The 19,045-nt window shown below is 39.0% G+C and overlaps 2 protein-coding genes across 2 annotated transcripts in view; both read left to right on the top strand.

The window, feature by feature from the left end:
• PKHD1 (PKHD1 ciliary IPT domain containing fibrocystin/polyductin) overlaps nt 1-19,045 on the top strand; it is a 420,109-nt gene that overhangs the window by 272,006 nt on the left and 129,058 nt on the right. Inside the window, exon 52 of the mRNA XM_059075914.1 lies at nt 840-977. Within this exon, the coding sequence (XP_058931897.1) occupies nt 840-977 (138 nt within the window). The remainder of the gene's footprint in view (nt 1-839; nt 978-19,045) is intronic.
• On the top strand, nt 5,406-8,864 carry LOC136794905 (ubiquitin carboxyl-terminal hydrolase 1-like). The gene is given in 8 exon segments (XM_067043085.1): nt 5,406-5,477; nt 6,285-6,869; nt 6,871-7,558; nt 7,561-7,825; nt 7,911-8,265; nt 8,267-8,402; nt 8,405-8,525; nt 8,735-8,864. Coding segments are annotated over 8 exon segments (2,352 nt in total).

Raw genomic sequence — 19,045 nt, 5'->3', positions numbered from 1 at the left:
CAAGAGGTACCACCCCATGGCTGGTCCTGAGCTCCTCTGAGGGGGAAAGAAGTCTTTAATTACATCTGGTACTCATTAATTCTTTTTGGAGTCTCTTTCCAGATATGTTCCCCCATCAGCCTCCCATCGAGCAACAGAAATTCCAGATGGTTCCCTCCATATGCCAGTGCTCATTCTCTTCAGTAGGATAGATTGGTCACTGACACAGTAGGATGCAGGAGCCTTGGCCAAGTCAAGACAAGGTGAAAAGCATTGGGCCACAGTTAAATTAGATGTGGTCCATCATTCAAGTTTCTAAGTGGGTTGTGTGCATAACTGCTTCTGAATGATTTTTCTGAAACGTCTTCAGTAACGTCATGGAAATCATGCTACTTCTAGACAATGTGGCATATTGGTCCTAACTTTCCACCCCTGGAACAGAGAGAAATCCTCTAGAAGCTGTCATTATAGCTGAGGGTTGGCCCATTTGAACCTGATCTGCTCTAGAGACTAAGTCAGGAGGAAGTGTTTTGCCTGCATCACTTGCAATGCTAGCTGTCATCTCTGTTACCGTAATCCAAGGAGACTTCTTTTAGAAAATTCTTTAGTGGTAATAGGTTTATTTCATTTTCACAGAGTTTTGTTATAATAGGCACTTGGACAGACCTTCTATTTTGAAGTCGATGAAAATGAAGCCTTTGGAAAACCATTTGTTATTCCACTTCCTGCCCCCGACCTGGCCCAGGCAGCAAGAGAAGCAGCTCCTGAACTGCCTCGAGCACCGCAGTGCAGGTCACTGGAGGACAGGATGTAATTCTCGTTGTGTTTACAGGTCTGAGCAATTTCTTTTCCTTCTGCAGACAGGACTGTCCTTGTGGATACAGATCTTCCATCCCTCAGAGGCCTCTATGTGATGGGGACTCTAGAATTCCCTGTGGACAGAAGCAACGTTCTGAGCATGGCATGCATGCTCATTGCAGGCGGGGAGCTGAAAGTTGGTGAGTCCAGGGCAAGGGCACCAGGATTGGGAGGAGAGAGGGGCCTTGGGAGAGGATGGTGGCCTCCAGCGGGTTGCTTGAGGGAGTTTGGGGAGGGCTGAGGCAAGGAGGAAGTTTGCTAGTAAAGCTTCTCCCTGGCAAGCTTTGGACACAGACAGAGGTGACGTTTGTTGGTCACCCCCTCCGGTCCACCTGCTGTCCGCTGCCATCTGGTCCCAGGGTCCTCATGCTCATTGCAGGGCTCCTTTTTCCTCCTTCAGGCCACACAGCAATTCTCCCTTTAGTTCTTTGTGTGAGAATTTACCCGTGGCTCACTCTTTCAGAAGATCTTGTAGGGTGGATTGGTTATCCTTTGATCAACCAACTCACGAGAGAATTTCAGTTGCTATCTTAGTGCACATCCTTCAGAGAACAGACCTGAAAGCTAAGCTGTGCGCTCGTGCTATACTGGGGTAGAAATCGCTGTGAAGTGAGAGTGAGTCTCTCAAGGAAACAGGGCTGTTTGTGCAGTGTGGGAGATGCCTTGAGAGGAGACTTATAGAGCCATCACATCCTAGGACAGTAAAGGGAGAAAGCTTGGGAGAAGGCAAGCAATTCACCTGGCCCCCTCCCCGCCAAACCCATGAACTGCTCTCTGTGTTATGTTTTGTTGCTTCCTGGTCAGGGGCCAGAGATGCAATGGTGCTAGGAGATGAGGGTCCTCCCGCTGGGAAGTGAGGGATGTAGCAGGATGGAGTGGATCTGGGGTGGTGTTTAACCAGGTCTGGTACACTGGCTTACTTAAATAAAAACCCGAGTTGCTCTAGGTAGGCTCTGTACTTGAAACTGTTGTACACAATGATGGGAAGACATGTCCCTTGCCCTCAGAGGAACTCCTTTTGAACCCAGAAAGGCATTCTACTTTGCCCCCACAGAGGAGATTAAAAGAGAATTTTCAGAAACAAAAATACCTTATCCCAAAGAAACAATCTCTGATGGTGAGGAAATGTTTAGATATTGTTGTCCAGTAGCATGCAAATTTTAGACTCTCTGGAAGGAGAGACTTCTAGGCCTAACTACCTGTCCAAAGTTTAAATCACTGCAAGAAGCTTCCTGAAAAATTTTGGTCAAACCTCTTCTTGAATGCTTCTAGCGACAGAAAAATCAAAACCTTTTGAGACGACATGTTCCCACTTTTAAAAAGTCTATTAGAATTCTTTCCCTTCTTACAGACAAAGTCTATCTATCTTCCTCTAATTTCTGTTGGTTCAGGTTCTTCCGTTTGATCTATTTAAGACGAGTGTCAATCTCTTTCTTTTGAGAGCCCTTCATCTACATTTTATTGAATCTTCTCTTTTTCAGGTTATGCAGTTCCTATTATTTTAGCCATATATAAATCGCAGTTATTTTAATCACAGTTATTATTATGATTATATAATTATAGTTATATCATTTTAATCACAATTATTGATGTTTTAAAATAATTTTTATTTTTTGCTTCTATTGTGCCACCTGGAAAATACAGAAAAGCAAGTAGAAAGTTATACAGAAGAAATAATCGCTTATACTCCCAAATGTAAAGATAGATGCAGTTAATGTTTTGTAGTCCTAAAATCATTTTTTTCCCTACACGTGCATGTGTACATGCACACACGTGCTCTAACACATAGAGTATACAGTCTGATAATCTTCTGAATCCTATACTAACAATATGAGAATTTCCTCAATTCATTCTATTTCCAAGACACAATTTTGGTAGCTTTAATATTCCACATCCATGTGAGTCTATACATATACATACCTGCATAATAATTTAGTTAACTATTTTTCTATTGTTGAACTTCAAGGTTATTTCAGGTTTTGTGGTTTTTTTTTTTTTTGTCCTTGTAACTTACTCTGCAATGAACATCTTAGTAGTTAAGTCATTATTTACATCTCTGATTATTTTCTTAGGATAGACTTTTATAAGTGGAATTAATGGGCCTAAGGGTAAGTGCATGCTTTAAGGTCCTGGATGCATATTGTCAAATTGCTTTTCGGAAAGATTTTACAAATTTGCACTGCCTCCACATTTCTGAGTTATGAGATTCCCCTCATGCTTCCTGAATTGTTGCTAAACACACTTGTTTTGTTTAATTCCTCTGAAAGTATGAAGCCAGGGGGAAAGAACTATTCTCCAAATTAAGAGTATAAGCATAAGTCATGACTTATTCTGAACAGAGTGAAATGAACATAGAAGAATTGGGCTATATTCATGGGCTCTAAGTCAGACAGCCTGGGGTCACATCCAACCTGGTTACCTACTTGATGTTTGGCCTTAAGTAAATCAGCCTCTGGATGCCTCCATCACTTCATCTGTAACATATGATAGAACCTACCTCAGAGGGATGCTGAAACCATAAGTATAACAGCTCCTACTAAGTGCTTGGCATACAGTAGTTTTTAAATAAATGCTAGTTTATCTGTAAGTGTGCCTGCGGGAAGTACATGTCATACTAAATTGGGCAACTGGAGGAAGGAACCATTTAATGAAGGAACCATTTACAAAAATCCAGATGGCCTGGGGCAAACCGCAGGGCTAGAAATAAGAGAGTATCCTTATCATCCCTTCCCCTAAAGGAGTAAGAGAAGGAGATTGTTACTGGAATCAGAGATGGAGGTGAATGCCTGAAGATGGTTGTCAGATAGCACCATGAACTTTTGTGTGACTGGGCCACACTCAGTACCCAGAAGGACCTCTGGGAGTAAATATCCACATCTTATTCTCTGTCCTCCCTCGTCTCCTGCTCGTGCTACCATTTAGCCAAACCCAACCGGAACTCCGAGTAAAGGAAGACTCATTGATGTCCCGTATCCAGGACAGCTGTGTCCCGGGGCAGTGAGCAGAGTAAAGGAGGGCAGAGTTTGGAAATGAGGTGTCAGTGGACGCTCACCACCACAGATATGGTTTTTCTTTTAAAACAGCCAAAGATTCAACTTCATCCAGCTGATTATACCAACTGCTTCATCAACTCTAATTCCTTCTCTTTTTGCATATGCTGCCTCACATACATATCTCTACATTGTACACTTGTGTAAGAATTATTTTGTTTTCACTTGGGTTTTAGGGAGACCTAAGTGCAATATTCTTTACTCATGTCTTTTTAAAAATTATTTCAATCCATCTTTCCACAGTGAGGAAATCCTTTTGGCTTCTGATTTTTTCCTCCCAGATTAATATCACTTGCTCATTTGGTTAATATTCTATAAAATTCTCATCCAGTTAACTGATAGAAATATTCAATAAAGTTGAGCCTTGTTCTTGTTACTACAAAACTTATTTCAGGTTGGCATCTTCTATTGCTAAGAGTGGTCTTTTTTGGTAAGTTTTTTAGGTTTCTGAGGTCACTTATTACTATAATTCAAACTTGTTGCCTGAAAATCTGTACCTTTGAAGGGAAGTGACACAATGCCACTTTCCAGTTTTGATTAATACATTTCAAATCTTATTTTTAATTGTGTCCATTCCCAACTATATTTTTATCTATTACTAGACAATGGTATGTTCTTTTTCTCTCTGCTTGTCCATGTGTTTCAGGCTTAAAGGTTGATTATCTGAAAGGAACCCATCTGCCCAATCCTATCTGTATGATGCCTGAAGGAAGACTTTCAACCCATCTGTCCCATTCTACCACACCCTAAAGAAATCCCAACATGAAATAGATAATAAGACTAGTTAGCAAATAAACCTAATAGATGTGGACATTGGCACAGAGCACTGCCAGAGTCTGTCTGCTATCTGATGCCATTTGATCCAAGTCCTAACATTGTGGAATTATATTTCTTGGTGGTCCTGCTTTTAAGGCAACTGGTGCTGGCAAAAGGTATCAGTTGACTTTTAGTAGAGTGGAATCATAATGCTAGCATTAGAAAGGAAGTTTAAGATCAAAGCTTTGCTTAGAGGGCTGCAGCTGCATCACAAATGCCAAATTCAGTTTCATTCTTTGTTCAGTGGTTGTCTCATTAGTCTGATAAAACACTTAAGATAAGTGTAAGGTATTTCACTTGTTTGTCCATACTTTCATTCATCATGTTTTTTTGCTCGTTGCCTACCACGTGCCAAGGACCACAGGAGAGGTTGAGGTACAGAAATAGAAGTCACGAACCTAGCTTTCAAGAGATGTCTCAGTAAAGCCGTGGAGACAAACAAATGAAAACATAATTGGAAGTGTCACCTCCTCCAATGTGGAGGGGGATTAAAGATAAAAGAAGAGATCGGAAAAGGCACATGTTTGTGGATGAGCATTATACCTTCAGGAAATTGTAGGAAATGGGTAGGTCTGGATTGTAGGATTTATAGAACGGTGGTAGCTGATGAAGCTTCTTGACCTTATGCATCATGTTAGGGAGTTTGGGTTTTATCATGAAGGCAGTGCACAGTCACTGGGTGGTTTTAAGCAGGGACGTGACATGATTAGATCTGGTCTTACAGTGATCACTCTGGCAGTGTGGGCGGATGTGTTGGAAGGGGCACAGTGCAAAGTGAGAAGGCTACGAGGTGTTTTGGAAAAGAAATTGTAAAAGATTGAACTAAGGCACTGGAGTTAAAGAGGAAGAATGAATTAGGGAAGTACCGAGAAGGTAAAAAAATCACTAGCACTGCGTGGCAATTTTGATGTGAGGAGAGGAGTTGGTTAGGATACATCTTAGGGTTCAGGTTGGGAGATCTGGGTCCACGGCGGTGCCAGGACAGAACCTCCTTCCCACCACTTTTTAGTCGAATGACTCTGGTAAATTAATGAGCTTTCTCTTTCTAAAATGGGAGCAATAATAATCATGCTTGTTTTATAAAAATTAAGTGAATTAATATTTATTAAAGTGCCTGAACAGTGTCAGCCACCTAGTGGTTTGTTGATTACGTAGATTCATATTTGTCAAGTTTAGGTTGCAGTGGGATGTGTAAGTGGTAACATGTAGAGGGCAAATAGATTTATGAGAAAGCACAGGAGAGAGGACTGTGCTAACTGTATAGGGGTCATCAGCCAAAATGCGCAATCGAAGCGGTGAGATAGAGAAGAAAAAATGACCAGTGCTGAAATTTTGGCAAAAACCAACCTCTTAAGGTAATGGAGGAAACTGAGTTCAGGAAGGGTAGAAAGGAAAAGAAACAGCTATGAAGGTAGATGGAAAATGAGAAGAAAATAATGTCTTGAGTCCCCAGCGGTTGGGGCGCCAGGCGAGCGGAGCCGCTTCTGGCGCTCCTTGCCGTTCCCGGGGCGGGGACGGGGGCGGGCGCGGCCTGACGCCGCTTCGGGGATGTAGTGGGTGCCGGCGCCTGGCTGGACGCAGCGGCAGCCCGGGTCGCGGCTCTTGAGAGCGAACGGTCACGCCCCTGCGGGGAGTGCGATCCCGCCAGCTTTTCCGTGGGTCGCGGGCCCCCGGTCTGAAATTGATCAAGTTGTACCTGCAGCACAGCCCTCACCTATCAACTGTGAGAAGAGAGAAAACTTGTTACCGTGTGTGGGACGAAATAATCTCGGTAGTACTTGTTGTCTTAATAGTGCACTTCAGGTATTATATTTTTGTGCTGGTTTGAAATCTGGAGTGAAGCACTTACTTAATATTATTTCAAGGAAGAAAGAAGCCCTAAGAGATGAAGCCAGTCAAAAAGAGAAGGGAAATTGCAAAGAAGATTCTTCAGCAAGTTATGAACTAATATGCAGCTTACAGTCCTTGATCATTTCAGTCGAACAGCTTCAGGCTAGTTTTCTCTTAAATCCAGAGAAATATACTGATGAACTTGCTACTCAGCCAAGGCTACTACTTACCACACTCAGGGAACTCAACCCTATGTATGAAGGATATCGACAGCATGATGCACAGGAAGTATTACAGTGTATTTTGGGAAACATTCAAGAAACATGCCAACTCCTAAAAAAAAGAAGTAAAAAATGCGGCAGAGTTATCTACTAAGGTAGAAGAAAAACATCAGAAAGAGGAAATGAGTGGTATAAACAGCATGGAGATGGACAGTTTGAGGCATTCTGAAGACTATAAAGAAAAATCGCCAAAAGTGAATGGGAAAAGAAAAAGGGACACTGAATTTGGAAACACGAAGGAAAAAGTTAAAGTCTCTAAGGAACACCAGTCTTTGGAAGAAAACCAGAGACAAACCAGATCAAAAAGAAAAGCTACAGTTGATTCATTAGATATTCCTGCTAAAATAATCCCCAAGTACATTTCTGAATATGAGAGTGCAAGACCCTCACAAAAGAAATCAAGAGTTAAAATAAACTGGTTAAGGTCTGCAGCTAAGCCACCCAGCATTATTTCTAAATTCTGTAGTCTGGGTAAAATCACAACAAACCAAGAATCCAAAGGACAATCTAAAGAAAATGAATATGGTCTTGAAGAGGACTTGGGGAGGTCTGAGAATGATAATACAGCTAATGGTTGTGGACTTGAATCTCCTGGGAATAATGTTATGCCCGTTAATGAAGTTAAGCCCGTAAACAAAGGTGCAGAGCAAATTGGTTTTGAGCTAGTGGAGAAATTATTTCAAGGTCAGCTGGTATTAAGGACTCGTGGCTTAGAATGTGAAAGTTTAACAGAAAGAAGAGAAGATTGCAAGACATCAGTGTACCAGTGCAAGAAGATGAGCTTTCCAAAGTAGAGGAGAGTTTTGAAATTTCTCCAGAGCCAAAAACAGAAATGAAGACCCTGAGATGGGCAATTTCACAGTTTGCTTCAGTGGACAGGATTGTAGGAGAAGATAAATATTTCTGTGAAAATTGCCATCATTATACTGAAGCTGAACGAAGTCTTTTGTTTGACAAAATGCCTGAAGTTATCACTATTCATTTGAAGTGCTTTGCTGCTAGTGGCTGGGAGAAAATAAAGAAAATTAAGAGAGGAAGTGCCATATATCCTTCACAGAAGCACCTGAATATTAGTACTTATTTCAGTATTCTTTGTGTTTGATTGTTATGGTGGTGGACTTTCCAAGATCAACACTCCTTTACTGACACCTCTTAAACTGTCACTGGAAGAATGGAGCACAAAACCAACCAACAACAGCTATGGATTATTTGCAGTTGTGATGCATAGTGGCATTACAATTAGTAGTGGGCATTATACTGCTTCTGTTAAAGTCACTGACCTTAACAGTTTAGAACTAGATAAGGAAAATTTTGTGAACAACCAAATGTGTGAAATAGGTAAGCCAGAACCATTGAAGGAGGAGGAAGCCAGGGGTGTGGTTGAAAATTATGACGATGAAGAAGTGTCGATTAGAGTCAGTGGAAATACCCAGCCAAGTAAAGTTTTGAATAAAAAAAAATGTAGACGCTATTGGACTTCTTGGAGGACAAAAGAGTAAAGTAGATTATGAGTTATACAACAAAACATCTAATCCTGATAAAGTTGCCAGTACAGCCTTTGCTGAAAATAGAGATTCTGAGACTAACAATACAATGGGACCTATGAATCTGATAGAAACAAGGAATCCAGTGACCCAACAGGCATTAACATGAGTGGTTTTGAAAACAAAATTTCATATGTAGTGCAAAGCTTAAAGGAGTATGAGGGAAAGTGGTTGCTTTTTTTTTTTTTTTTTTTGATATGTGGGCCTCTCACTGCTGTGGCCTCTCCCGTTGCGGAGCACAGGCTCCGGACGCGCAGGCTCGGCGGCCATGGCTCACGGGCTCAGCCGCTCCGCGGCACGTGGGATCTTCCCGGACCGGGGCACGAACCCATGTCCCCTGCATCGGCAGGCGGATTCTCAACCACTGCGCCACCAGGGAAGCCCAGTGGTTGCTTTTTGATGATTCAGAAGTGAAAGTTACTGAAGAGAAGGACTTTTTGAATTCTCTTTCCCCTTCTACATCTCCTACATCTACTCCTTACTTGCTATTTTATGAGAAATTATAGAGTGAGTGTATTTTCCTTGCGTATGTATTAAACAGACCTGGACAAACATCGGTAAATTGATTACATCAAAAAAGTCTTTAACTTATCTTTTGAAGCTATTGGATATTATTGGTCTCTATACGTTTTTATATAAATAGTGAAATTTGAATTATTGAAAACCATGTTAATTTTTAGAGTTCATTTTCCTTAGTGGAGACTAGTGATTGATGCATTAGCTTCTGGGAACAAACTTGTGTAGGTTCTTAACTGAATTTTTCAAAATGGAAGCATTTAAACACTTTGAATTTACACCTATCTTATGTGTTTGCTTTTTCAAATAAAGTGCTTGTATTTGTATCTCCATATTTTGGAGTAATTATCTACATGATGTTTATAGGTTCTGTGGTTTTTCAGCTAAGAAGCAGACTCTCATTTCAGTACATTTAGTTTTGTAAGTCATGAAGCCAGATCTTTGATGGGCTGTATTAGAGGCACATGTATGTATTCACAGTAGTGCACATTTTGTGCCTTGAATCACTTTGAAAAGTGTCTCAGAAAACCTGAAGAGTCAGTCCTCTTCTATCTTCACAAGACTTTTATATGTATTTATGAAAATGATTCTGTACCCTAGTAAATCTTTTTCGGCATGGACTAATTTGTATCTCTTCATAGTCATACTCTGCACGATCTGTATATAGTGCATCAAACTTAGAGGTGTGACCTTAAATTTAACTTTTTTAAAAAAACCAGGAGGTCAATAAAATTTAAACTGCTTAACAACTATTAAAAAAAAAAGAAAAAGAAGATAATGTCTTGAAACAAAGGAAGACATTTGCAAGAAAGAGGGAATGGTTAGTAGTATGAGATACAGCGGAGAGAATAAAGAAAGCAGGAAAGGAAATTGTCCATCTTCTTTTTTAAAATATAATGGCTGTCAAATATAGTTTTGATAGAAAATGTTACTTTGCATGTTTTTAAAAATTAATTCTTTTTTTTTGTTTGTTTAGGCTTTTTTTTAAAACATCTTTATTAGAGTATAATTGCTTTACATTGTTGTGTTAGTTTGCTCCTGTATAACAAAGTGAATCAGCTACACCTATACATGTATCCCCATATCCCAACCCTCTTGCATCTCCCTCCCACCCTCCCTATCCCACCCCTCTAGGTGGTCACAAAGCATGAGCTGATCTCCCTGTGCTATGCGGCTGCTTCCCACTAGCTATCTATTTTACATAAAATTAATTCTTATTGGAGTATAGTTGCTTTACAATGTTGTGTTAGTTTCTGCTGCACAGCAAAGTGAATCAGTCATACGTATACATATATCCACTCTTCTTTAGATTTCCTTCCTATTTAGGTCACCACCCATCATTGAGTAGAGTTCCCTGTACTATACAGTAGGTTCTTGAACAAAGAAAAAAATTCGACACAATACCTGAAAGACAGTAACTTCTAATAAGTTTAATGCCATTTATCTATACTTTAATAACTTCATTTTTTGGCTTAAAATATAGCCTTAAGTATAATTGAACAGATTCCATCTCATGTTTGAAAATGAACCATTGTCTATATTAAGAGTGATGTCATCAAACCTTTCTATGCTTTCATGAGTAACAAACTTTCTTTTCAATGATAAAATGGAGCAAAACAGTAGATTAAGGAGAAAATAGATTTGCCCTGTCTCCATCCCCTTCCTCCCCACTTCCGTCACTTTCTCTTTAATTGAATGCCAACTCAGTGCCAAGCATTCTTCCTGGGACTTGAGTATTCAGCAGTGAGCAAGAGAGGTAAGATTCCTGCGTGCACTCTTTTGTTGGGGAAATAGACAATGAAATAGTAAAATAAATGGGGAAGATAATTTTAGATGGCAGTACATGCTCTGAAGAAAACTAAATGGAGGAGTGAGCTGAAGAGAGGTGTTGGCACCATAGATTAGGTAGTCAGTAAACACCTTTCTGAAGAATCAGTGTGACTACAGACCATAGTGCCAAGAAAGAGCTACACTCACAAAGATTTGAACAAGAGGGTTTCAGACAGAAGGAAGAGCTGGTGCAGAAGTCCTGAGGCAGAGCCAGGCATGTGCTTTACATAGTTGTGAGGCAGAAAGGCTGCCATGGTAGCTGGAGGCTAATGACAAGTAGGCATGAGTTTCACAGTGTAGGATGGATTTTAAGCTATGCAGGGTTGTTTTCTAAAGCGATGAAGAACTCAAGTGAGTCCAAATTGTGCTGAAAATTGCTACTTTTTGATAATCTCATGCATATGACTTTAAGAAGACAGAAATTAGTTTAGGACCTTCATGAATATGGGAATTCTAGAAATCTGGATTATAAATCTAGTTTAGCGAGTCATTATACAACTTCTGGAAAATTCCTCAATAGTGGATTTATAACTGTGATATCTCAGACCTGAGAGATTATGTGAATCATCTGTATCATTGTATGGATAATGGAACTGAGATCCAAAGAGATTATTGATTGGTTCCAAGGTCTCATAGCTCATAAAGAGCAGGACCAGGATTAGAGGTTATTTTAGTCCCTTCAAATATTTGTCCTTCAAGACTTTGCCCAAGGACTACCTTTACTATAGGCATTTTCCATTAAGTAGGTTTCAGTGTATCTTTTCTCCTGGTCCATTCTTTCATTCGTATTGTCATTACTGCATTCATTTTACTATTATGAAATGGTATGTTTTCATGAATGTCTTCTCTGTATTAGATGATAGGCTTCTTCTTTTTTTTTTTTTTTTTTTTGGTATGCGGGCCTCTCACTGCTGTGGCCTCTCCCATTGTGGAGCACAGGCTCCGGATGCGCAGGCTTAGCGGCCATGGCTCACGGGCCCAGCTGCTCCACGGCATGTGGGATCTTCCCAGACCGGGGCACGAACCTGTGTCCCCTGCATTGGCAGGTGGATTCTCAACCACTGCGCCACCAAGGAAGCCCTGATGATAGGCTTCTTTACAGAATTTTGTAACCCTAGTACCTTGTGCATAGTAGGCTTCTGATAATGTGCTGTGTGACTGATAGACACATCTAAGTCTGTCTTTCAGCTCAATGCCTTTTTCTTGTAATACATCCAGTCTACTGACACCTAAATGTCAACATCTGTGAGGAAGGACTTACAGTGTTAATGTACAAATGACCACAATGTTTCCCCCACTCCCTATATGAGAGAAATAAACAGGGGCTAAAAACACATTGAAAAAATTGATGATCTTGTACAAATCTAAATTTTATTCTGTCTATGAGAGGAAAGCTAATAAAAATGTCTGATCAAAGCCTGTTCAATAAACATTGGTTCGTTGAGTGTTTTAAATATTTGTATTTCTTTGCACAGGAATAGCTGTCTGAACTCATCCTTTTCACCAGTGTCCTTTTTTAGTTGAGACATCATTTCCATGCTTTAATATGCATCCTTTGTTATCTTAGATATCAGTGATATTAACATGTTATTGATCCAAATGTGCAACTCAATGAAAGTGTTTTAATATTATGCATACTTTTAAAATTGCAATTGGAAAATTCTCTTGTGATAATTTGTAGGAGGATTTCAGAGAGGGATAATCAGTAATAATATATGTGTGTCTTTAAAACTTAACAGAAGTCTCCTTGATCCCTAAGTAAACAACACATGCCCCACATTTCAGAGTCCCTTTGGACTCAACAGTGCATTGTTCCTTTAGCCTGTCAGAGCCAAGTCACGTGATGCACTGCCTAGTCACTCAGTAATTATGCTACGAACTGGGTTTTTATCCTAAAACTTGTCACATATTGTTTTGCAGAGCCAGTGATGTGTATTTGTCAGCCCTGTCTCACATTTGTAGCCAGGAGCCTAAGGTCATCATTAGCCCATGACTTTGATTGTCAGGAAATGAAGTACTAGGTGTATGGAAGTTTCTTTCATTGCTTGAATGATTGGGACTTTCTCAATCCTAAAGAAGAAGAAAAATCCATACACAGTTTATTGCCTTCCAAACTGACAGTTCTGTAAGGCTCATTGGATGATTAAGTAATAAGAAGGAGACAAACCAGAGAAAAGTGTAGATTAAAACATATCCTCCAGCTTAAAGACACAATACCCAGTAGTCAGACTCATTGAGTAGTCAGAGAGAATCCTGTGGTGATGTTTGTTTAAAAATAATATATTAAACCAAACAAAAATATATTCTTTCAAGTTTATGATTAAAAAATAATACAAATTAACCACAAATTTAATGTGTAAATGTAAGTGTACATAGATATCTGTAAAGTAGATGGTTTATAAGTTAGCTAATATAGATCATCAGTCAACAAATCAGTTTTTGTTTATACTGACCATTCTCTAATCAAACTACTAGTTAATAAAAAGGTGAAATCAAAGGGATGTGATTTTTAAATATCATACTTAACTCTAAGGGCAAAAGCATAAAACCTTTGTTCTTTACAGGTTCAGGAAGCACTAAAGTCCACTTCTGTGAGTTCCTCAGAAGATTGGTAGCCAACAGTTAAATAATACATATTTCAAAGTTAGATCAAGCATAGAAATATCTGTTTGTTTTCAGATGGATATTAGTTCTCTGACAAATATCACATTATTCCTTTTTTTTTTTGGTGTGAAACATTTTAAAATTTTTTCCATTAAATTAACTCCATACAGAGACGGCATCAGATGGGTGCCAGGGTCCCTTTTTGCTCTCATCTCATCTCGTCTTCCCTTTATTTCCCTCTTCCCTATCTCCAGGATCCTCTCCATCCAGTCAATGCTCTCTGTGGTCAAGTCCATGGAAATTCTTGGCTCTAGTACAGTTCTAGGAGGGCAATTGTGAGACCTCTCAAACCTTCATTTTAATTGACTAAGGCCTTTTAGGGTCTTTAGAGTGTAGCACCTACAAAATAAACACACAGACACATTTTAAAAACAAGAGTTTTTTTTCCTGCAAATATTGCGCTCCTCTTATAGTACAACGTGGGTATATTATTTTACTAAAGACCTTCTGCTCACCTGTGTGAGAAAGCGAAAGATTCAGGGGAGAGGGCAGGGAAGATGAAGAAAGAATGGAGTGGTAGCTGGAGATGCAAGTCATGTCCAGAGAGCATTTCAGGAAATGGAAATAGCATGTTGAAGTCCCCAAAGCTGGGAAGCTGGAACATTTGTGGAACTAACATAAGGCCAGTGTAACTGAAGCTTTGTTAGCAGGAGGGAGAATGGTTTGTGAGATAGAGCTGAGAATCAGAGAAAGCAGAGCATCCTGGGTTGCATTAAGGAGCTTGACCTTTATCCTAAGTAAAGAAAGGGTGGATGGTTTGGGGGAAACCAGAGGGAAGGCAAGTTAAGTAAATATTGTAAAAGTTTGGTTAAGAAAGATTGAGAAGCTGGCCCATGTATCACATAATTCTTAAATATATATGTATTTTTAAGCAAAACACAGATACAAGAAATAATTCTTCTATCTTGCTGGGTTTGTCTTTACTAAACACAATTGTAGTAATCATTTTACTTTAATATTTTAATATTTTCTAAATCAGCATTTCCCAAACTATATTTTGGACTCTTGAACTTCTATCACAATAACATAAAATTCCTTAGAAATTTATTAATTATTTAAAAATGATTAAATAGTTAATTATTTAATAAATAAAAAATTGTTAAATATTAATTAATTATTTTTTCATGGAAAAGCTAGATAATTTTAAGCAAACAAGTGAATGAATGAATGAATGAATGAATACTTTATTTTCTTGGTTAGAAAACTCTTATGAGAGTATTTGAGTTTAAGAGGAATTTAATTGTGTTTCCTGCAGTTCCCTGGTCTGGACATTCAAGTAAGTGATCACCTAATATGTTTACCTTTGAAATGTCTAGTTTCTAGTACCTTAGGGACAGGACATTACTTGCAAGGAAGAGCTTGCCTTCTTTCTCTTAATTTCCAAATTTAAACATTGATTTTAAAATGTTTCATTTCTCTATTTTTACTACTACTATTGTTTACACTGTTATTACTACTAAGAGCCAACATTTTTAAGAGCATGTATTATATGCAGACCCTGCCATGTATCTTTAACAAGTACTAAATTATTTAAGCCTAATTAAAAATGGATGCTTTTACTGTGCCTATTTTATATGAAGTTACAGAAACTGAGGCTTACAGAAGTAAATTAGCTCAATCTTATTTATGAAATTATAAGGGTTTTTTATACATGTTGCAAATATGTGAATGAATGTTATATATTAACTTTTATTTTAATTTCTATCAACTGTTAACAAATTGAGAGCCTCCTCATCAATGATAGAAATTTGTCAGCTTGAATAAAATCACTCTGAGGGGCTGGAGATTATCATTTGATAATGTCTACTGGTTATTCTTATAACCATGTCTTATTTCATTGGGCTGAAAGCCCTTCCACCCGCCATTTTGTTTTTTCACATGGGATTGATTTTTTTGAGGAGGGGTGTTTTAGGGCTAAGTGGGTCAAGTATACACTGGGAATTAAAAGCTTATTCAGAATAAAACAGCCTTCACAATTTAACTGATTTATCACTATTTGTCCAGAATGTTCTGGAGGCTTTACTCTGAAGAAAATAGCTACAGCAAGACATGAGAAAAATAGTCATGCTTCAGTTGGAAGCTCAGCTTCCAAAATCATCAATGTATAACTTAGTTCTGAGGGCAGGAGAAAAATGTGTAAAATTGTTATTGGGGGTAATTTCTTAACCTATCTTTTATGGTCAATCATGATATTTATGGAATTTCAAGGTTAACTTGGAGGGAAATACAGATTATTTTTAAACACAATTTGTTGTTTTGGATTCAGTGAACAGGACCTGACAAAAAATTTATTAGGGAGATGAGTCTAAAATTTTGGTCAATATTTATTAAATATATGCATTTTTTATACATCAGTTATACCTCATTAAAACTGTAAAAGAATTTAATGTGTTAGAGAAGCAGAAAAACAAATATAATTTTGATCAGTTTCCATTCTATTGATGAACAAGTATGTATTGATGAGTGTCTTTGAAACATAATAGTTTATTATGAAATATGACGCACACGTTCAGAAAAGTTTGCAAAGTAAAAAGTACAAGTTCAACTAAATAAGAATCCATTCTAGTGGGTATGTAGTGGGATCTCATGATTGTTTTAATTTGCATATCTCTAATTTTTAATGTGATTTGAGCACTTTTAAAATTTTTATTTTCTATTTGGAATCTTGTTTTGTGAAGTAGCTGTTCTCTTGCCCCTTTTTAAAAAAAATAGACATTTATTGGAGTATAATTGCTTCACAATACTGTATTAGTTTCTGTTGTACACCAAAGTGAATCAGCCATATGCATACATAGGTCCCCATATACCCTCCCTCTTGAGCCTCCCTCCCATCCTCCCTATCCCACCCCTCTAGGTTGTCACAAAGCACCGAGCTGATCTCTCTGTGCTATGCGGCTGCTTCCCACTACCTAACTATTTTACATTCGGTAGTGTATATATGTCATTGCTACTCTCACTTCGCCCCAGCTTCCCCCTTCCATCCTGTGTCCTCAAGTCTACTCTCTATGTCTACATCTTTATTCCTGCCCTGCCCTTTTAAAATTATCTTTTTTATATTGATTTGTTGAAGTCATTTATATACTTTGGAGTGTACCTTTTGTTGGTTATATGTGTTACAAATACCTTTGCCCACTCTGTGGCTTGCTTTTTTAACTCTCTTAATGGTATCTCTAGATAATTGGAAAACCTTTATTTAATAAAATTCAGTTTATAGACCTTTCCCCAGATGAATTGTACATTTTGATTGAACTATGGTAGGCGAGTATATGCAATATGGTTTTAATTCTTTTAAGTTTGCTAAATTTGCTTTAGGGTCATCATATGACCAATATTTGTGAATGTTTTATGCAAGCTTGAAAAGAATATGTATTCTTTGTGACTCTAGTTTTGCAACCACACATATTATGTTATTTGCTAGTTGTATTGGTCAAAACTGTTGCATCCTTACTCTTTTCTTGTTTATTTAATTTGCCACTGTTATTTTTGGTATATCTGTTCATTTTTGCTTTATTCTGAAGCTATGATGCTAGGCACATACATACTTACTATTCTTATAACATTGGTGTCTTTTTTACTGTGGAGTATCCCTCTTTATTTCTAACTGTTTTCTGCAAGAGGATTGGTTAAAATTACCTAGTTCACCATTTTGGGGACAAAATGGATGTGAACTTTGCTGGAAAGACACAGCTCCTTCTCTCAGGGAGTGTATTGTAAAGAGGAGGCAGTCTGATAAAAGACACTTACAGTACAGTCTGGAAGCACTGAGGTAAAGCATGGCCTGTGTGGTAGCCCACAGCGGGCTACTTAACACAGACGTAGTTAACAAGGAAGGCTCCCAGAGGCGGTGGCCTCTGAGCTGGGTTTGCTCTTGTTTGGGAACTCGGTTTAGGTGGCTCCGCTCTCAATCATGGCAAGGAAACCGGGGCGCAGGTGGCAGGGAAGGAAGGGGTTCTAAATGCACAAAGCTGTTCCCAAACATTTGCTATTTCAAAGAGTTTTCCGATGTCCGCTATTGTAAATAGGTAGCACTGCAGTGGAGAACTTTGAGCATTAACCCTTGCCCGTGTTCTATACTATTTCCTTAGGACAAGTTCCTCGAAGAAGACTTACTGCAGCAAGAGGTGTGGACATTTTTGTGCACAGAAGGGGGCTTCTAGCTCTAGGTCATAGGAGGCTTTTAGAAATAAATTATAGTGGAGCCAAGTTTTGAGGGATGATTGGGAGTTAGACAGGATGAAAGTAGGCATATAAAAGCCTGGGGAATCTCACGGGCACAGAGGAGGGTGGAGGTAAATAATTCAGGGTGGGCTGGCTTAGTCACAAGCTGTGGGGAGTCGTGCTAAAAGAGTGGACTTAGATGTAAACTAGGTTTATATTTAATTTCATCAAAGAAGTTCAGTTACTAGAATCGTATAAAGTCCTTTAACCTTTTTCTTACCTTTGAAGTTCATGGAATCCATTTGTACCATATTCCTCAAATCATTATAACCGTTATCTTTTATATACCAGAACTTATTTTCCTTCCATCTCCCCAGGTGATTTTAGCATCTGGAAGCTATTCTGTTTCCCCTCCGTTACCCACCGTCATCCTAAGTTGTGACAACTTCCGTTTACTTCTTTCCTATTCCACTATGTCCATGTGTCCTCAGATGGGACTTTTAAGTCTAAGCCCAGCTTCCCCACTTTTTAGCTGTGTCATTTCTGACAGGTTCTTTAACCTCTCCCTGTCTCCATTTCCTTGTGAGAGCCTCAACAATATCCTTCACAGGGTTCTGAGAATTCAATGAAATCATATATGCAAAAATACCTGGCATGTCTTGGCAGCATGGCGACAAGGATTTCCCCTCCATTGTGAGTATCTGCGTTCATCCAGGTTGAAAATGCCGTTTGTTACAGTTTAGAGCAGCTTGAAGAAGCTTTAGAAAGGAAAATCAGAGAAGAACTGCATGATCCCATGAGCCTTCTCTTAGCGGTGGCTCCTCTCATTTAGAGACAAAGCCCAAGCTGGTAAGAGCACCTCACCCTTCTTCGAGTGCTAGATTTGAGAATAAAATGAGGAGTTTGGACTTTAAGGCTTTCCATTTACCAGCTTTCGCACATTTGAGAAGCACTGCATTTTCATGTTAAAATAGTATCTATTTCCTTCTCTTATGTCACTCTTGCCTTCTTTCTGCTCCGTCCCTATTCTCCATCTTTCCCTTCCCCCACATCACAAAAAAGAATACAAACTCTGGTCATTTCAGATACCAAAAGATCACGGCAGGCTGACTAATTTTGCCCAGACTTTCTGTGAAAGCTCCACATGTGCTGCCGTTTTGGGTTGCATAATTGATTTAATCTCTGATTTTAGAGGAACACTGAACTCTTTTCGTGGGACTCTGCGTACATTTCTCTAGGGCAAAAACTGCCCTACTTTTTTTCTCTCTGGTATCTGTTTAGTGCTAGACCATTTTTTCCCCAAGGATCTAAACTACCCTCCGTGAAATAAATGAAATCACAGTTGGAAAACGGCCTACTGGCCAGATAAGAGCTGTACCACGCACATTTTCTTAACATTCTCTTCCTCCCCACATCCCTTCTTTCTGCTCTCGCACATCTTTGTTTTGGCGAAGAGGATGTGTTAGTCACTCAGCTGAGGATTGGCGTTACCTACGTGGAGCCACTGTGTACCGTAGCG

This window comes from Kogia breviceps, chromosome 10 (assembly GCF_026419965.1).
Source record: "Kogia breviceps isolate mKogBre1 chromosome 10, mKogBre1 haplotype 1, whole genome shotgun sequence".
Lineage (NCBI taxonomy): Eukaryota > Metazoa > Chordata > Mammalia > Artiodactyla > Physeteridae > Kogia > Kogia breviceps.
The sequence above is the reverse complement of the archived record's forward strand: the minus strand, read 5'-3'. Positions and strand labels throughout refer to the sequence as shown.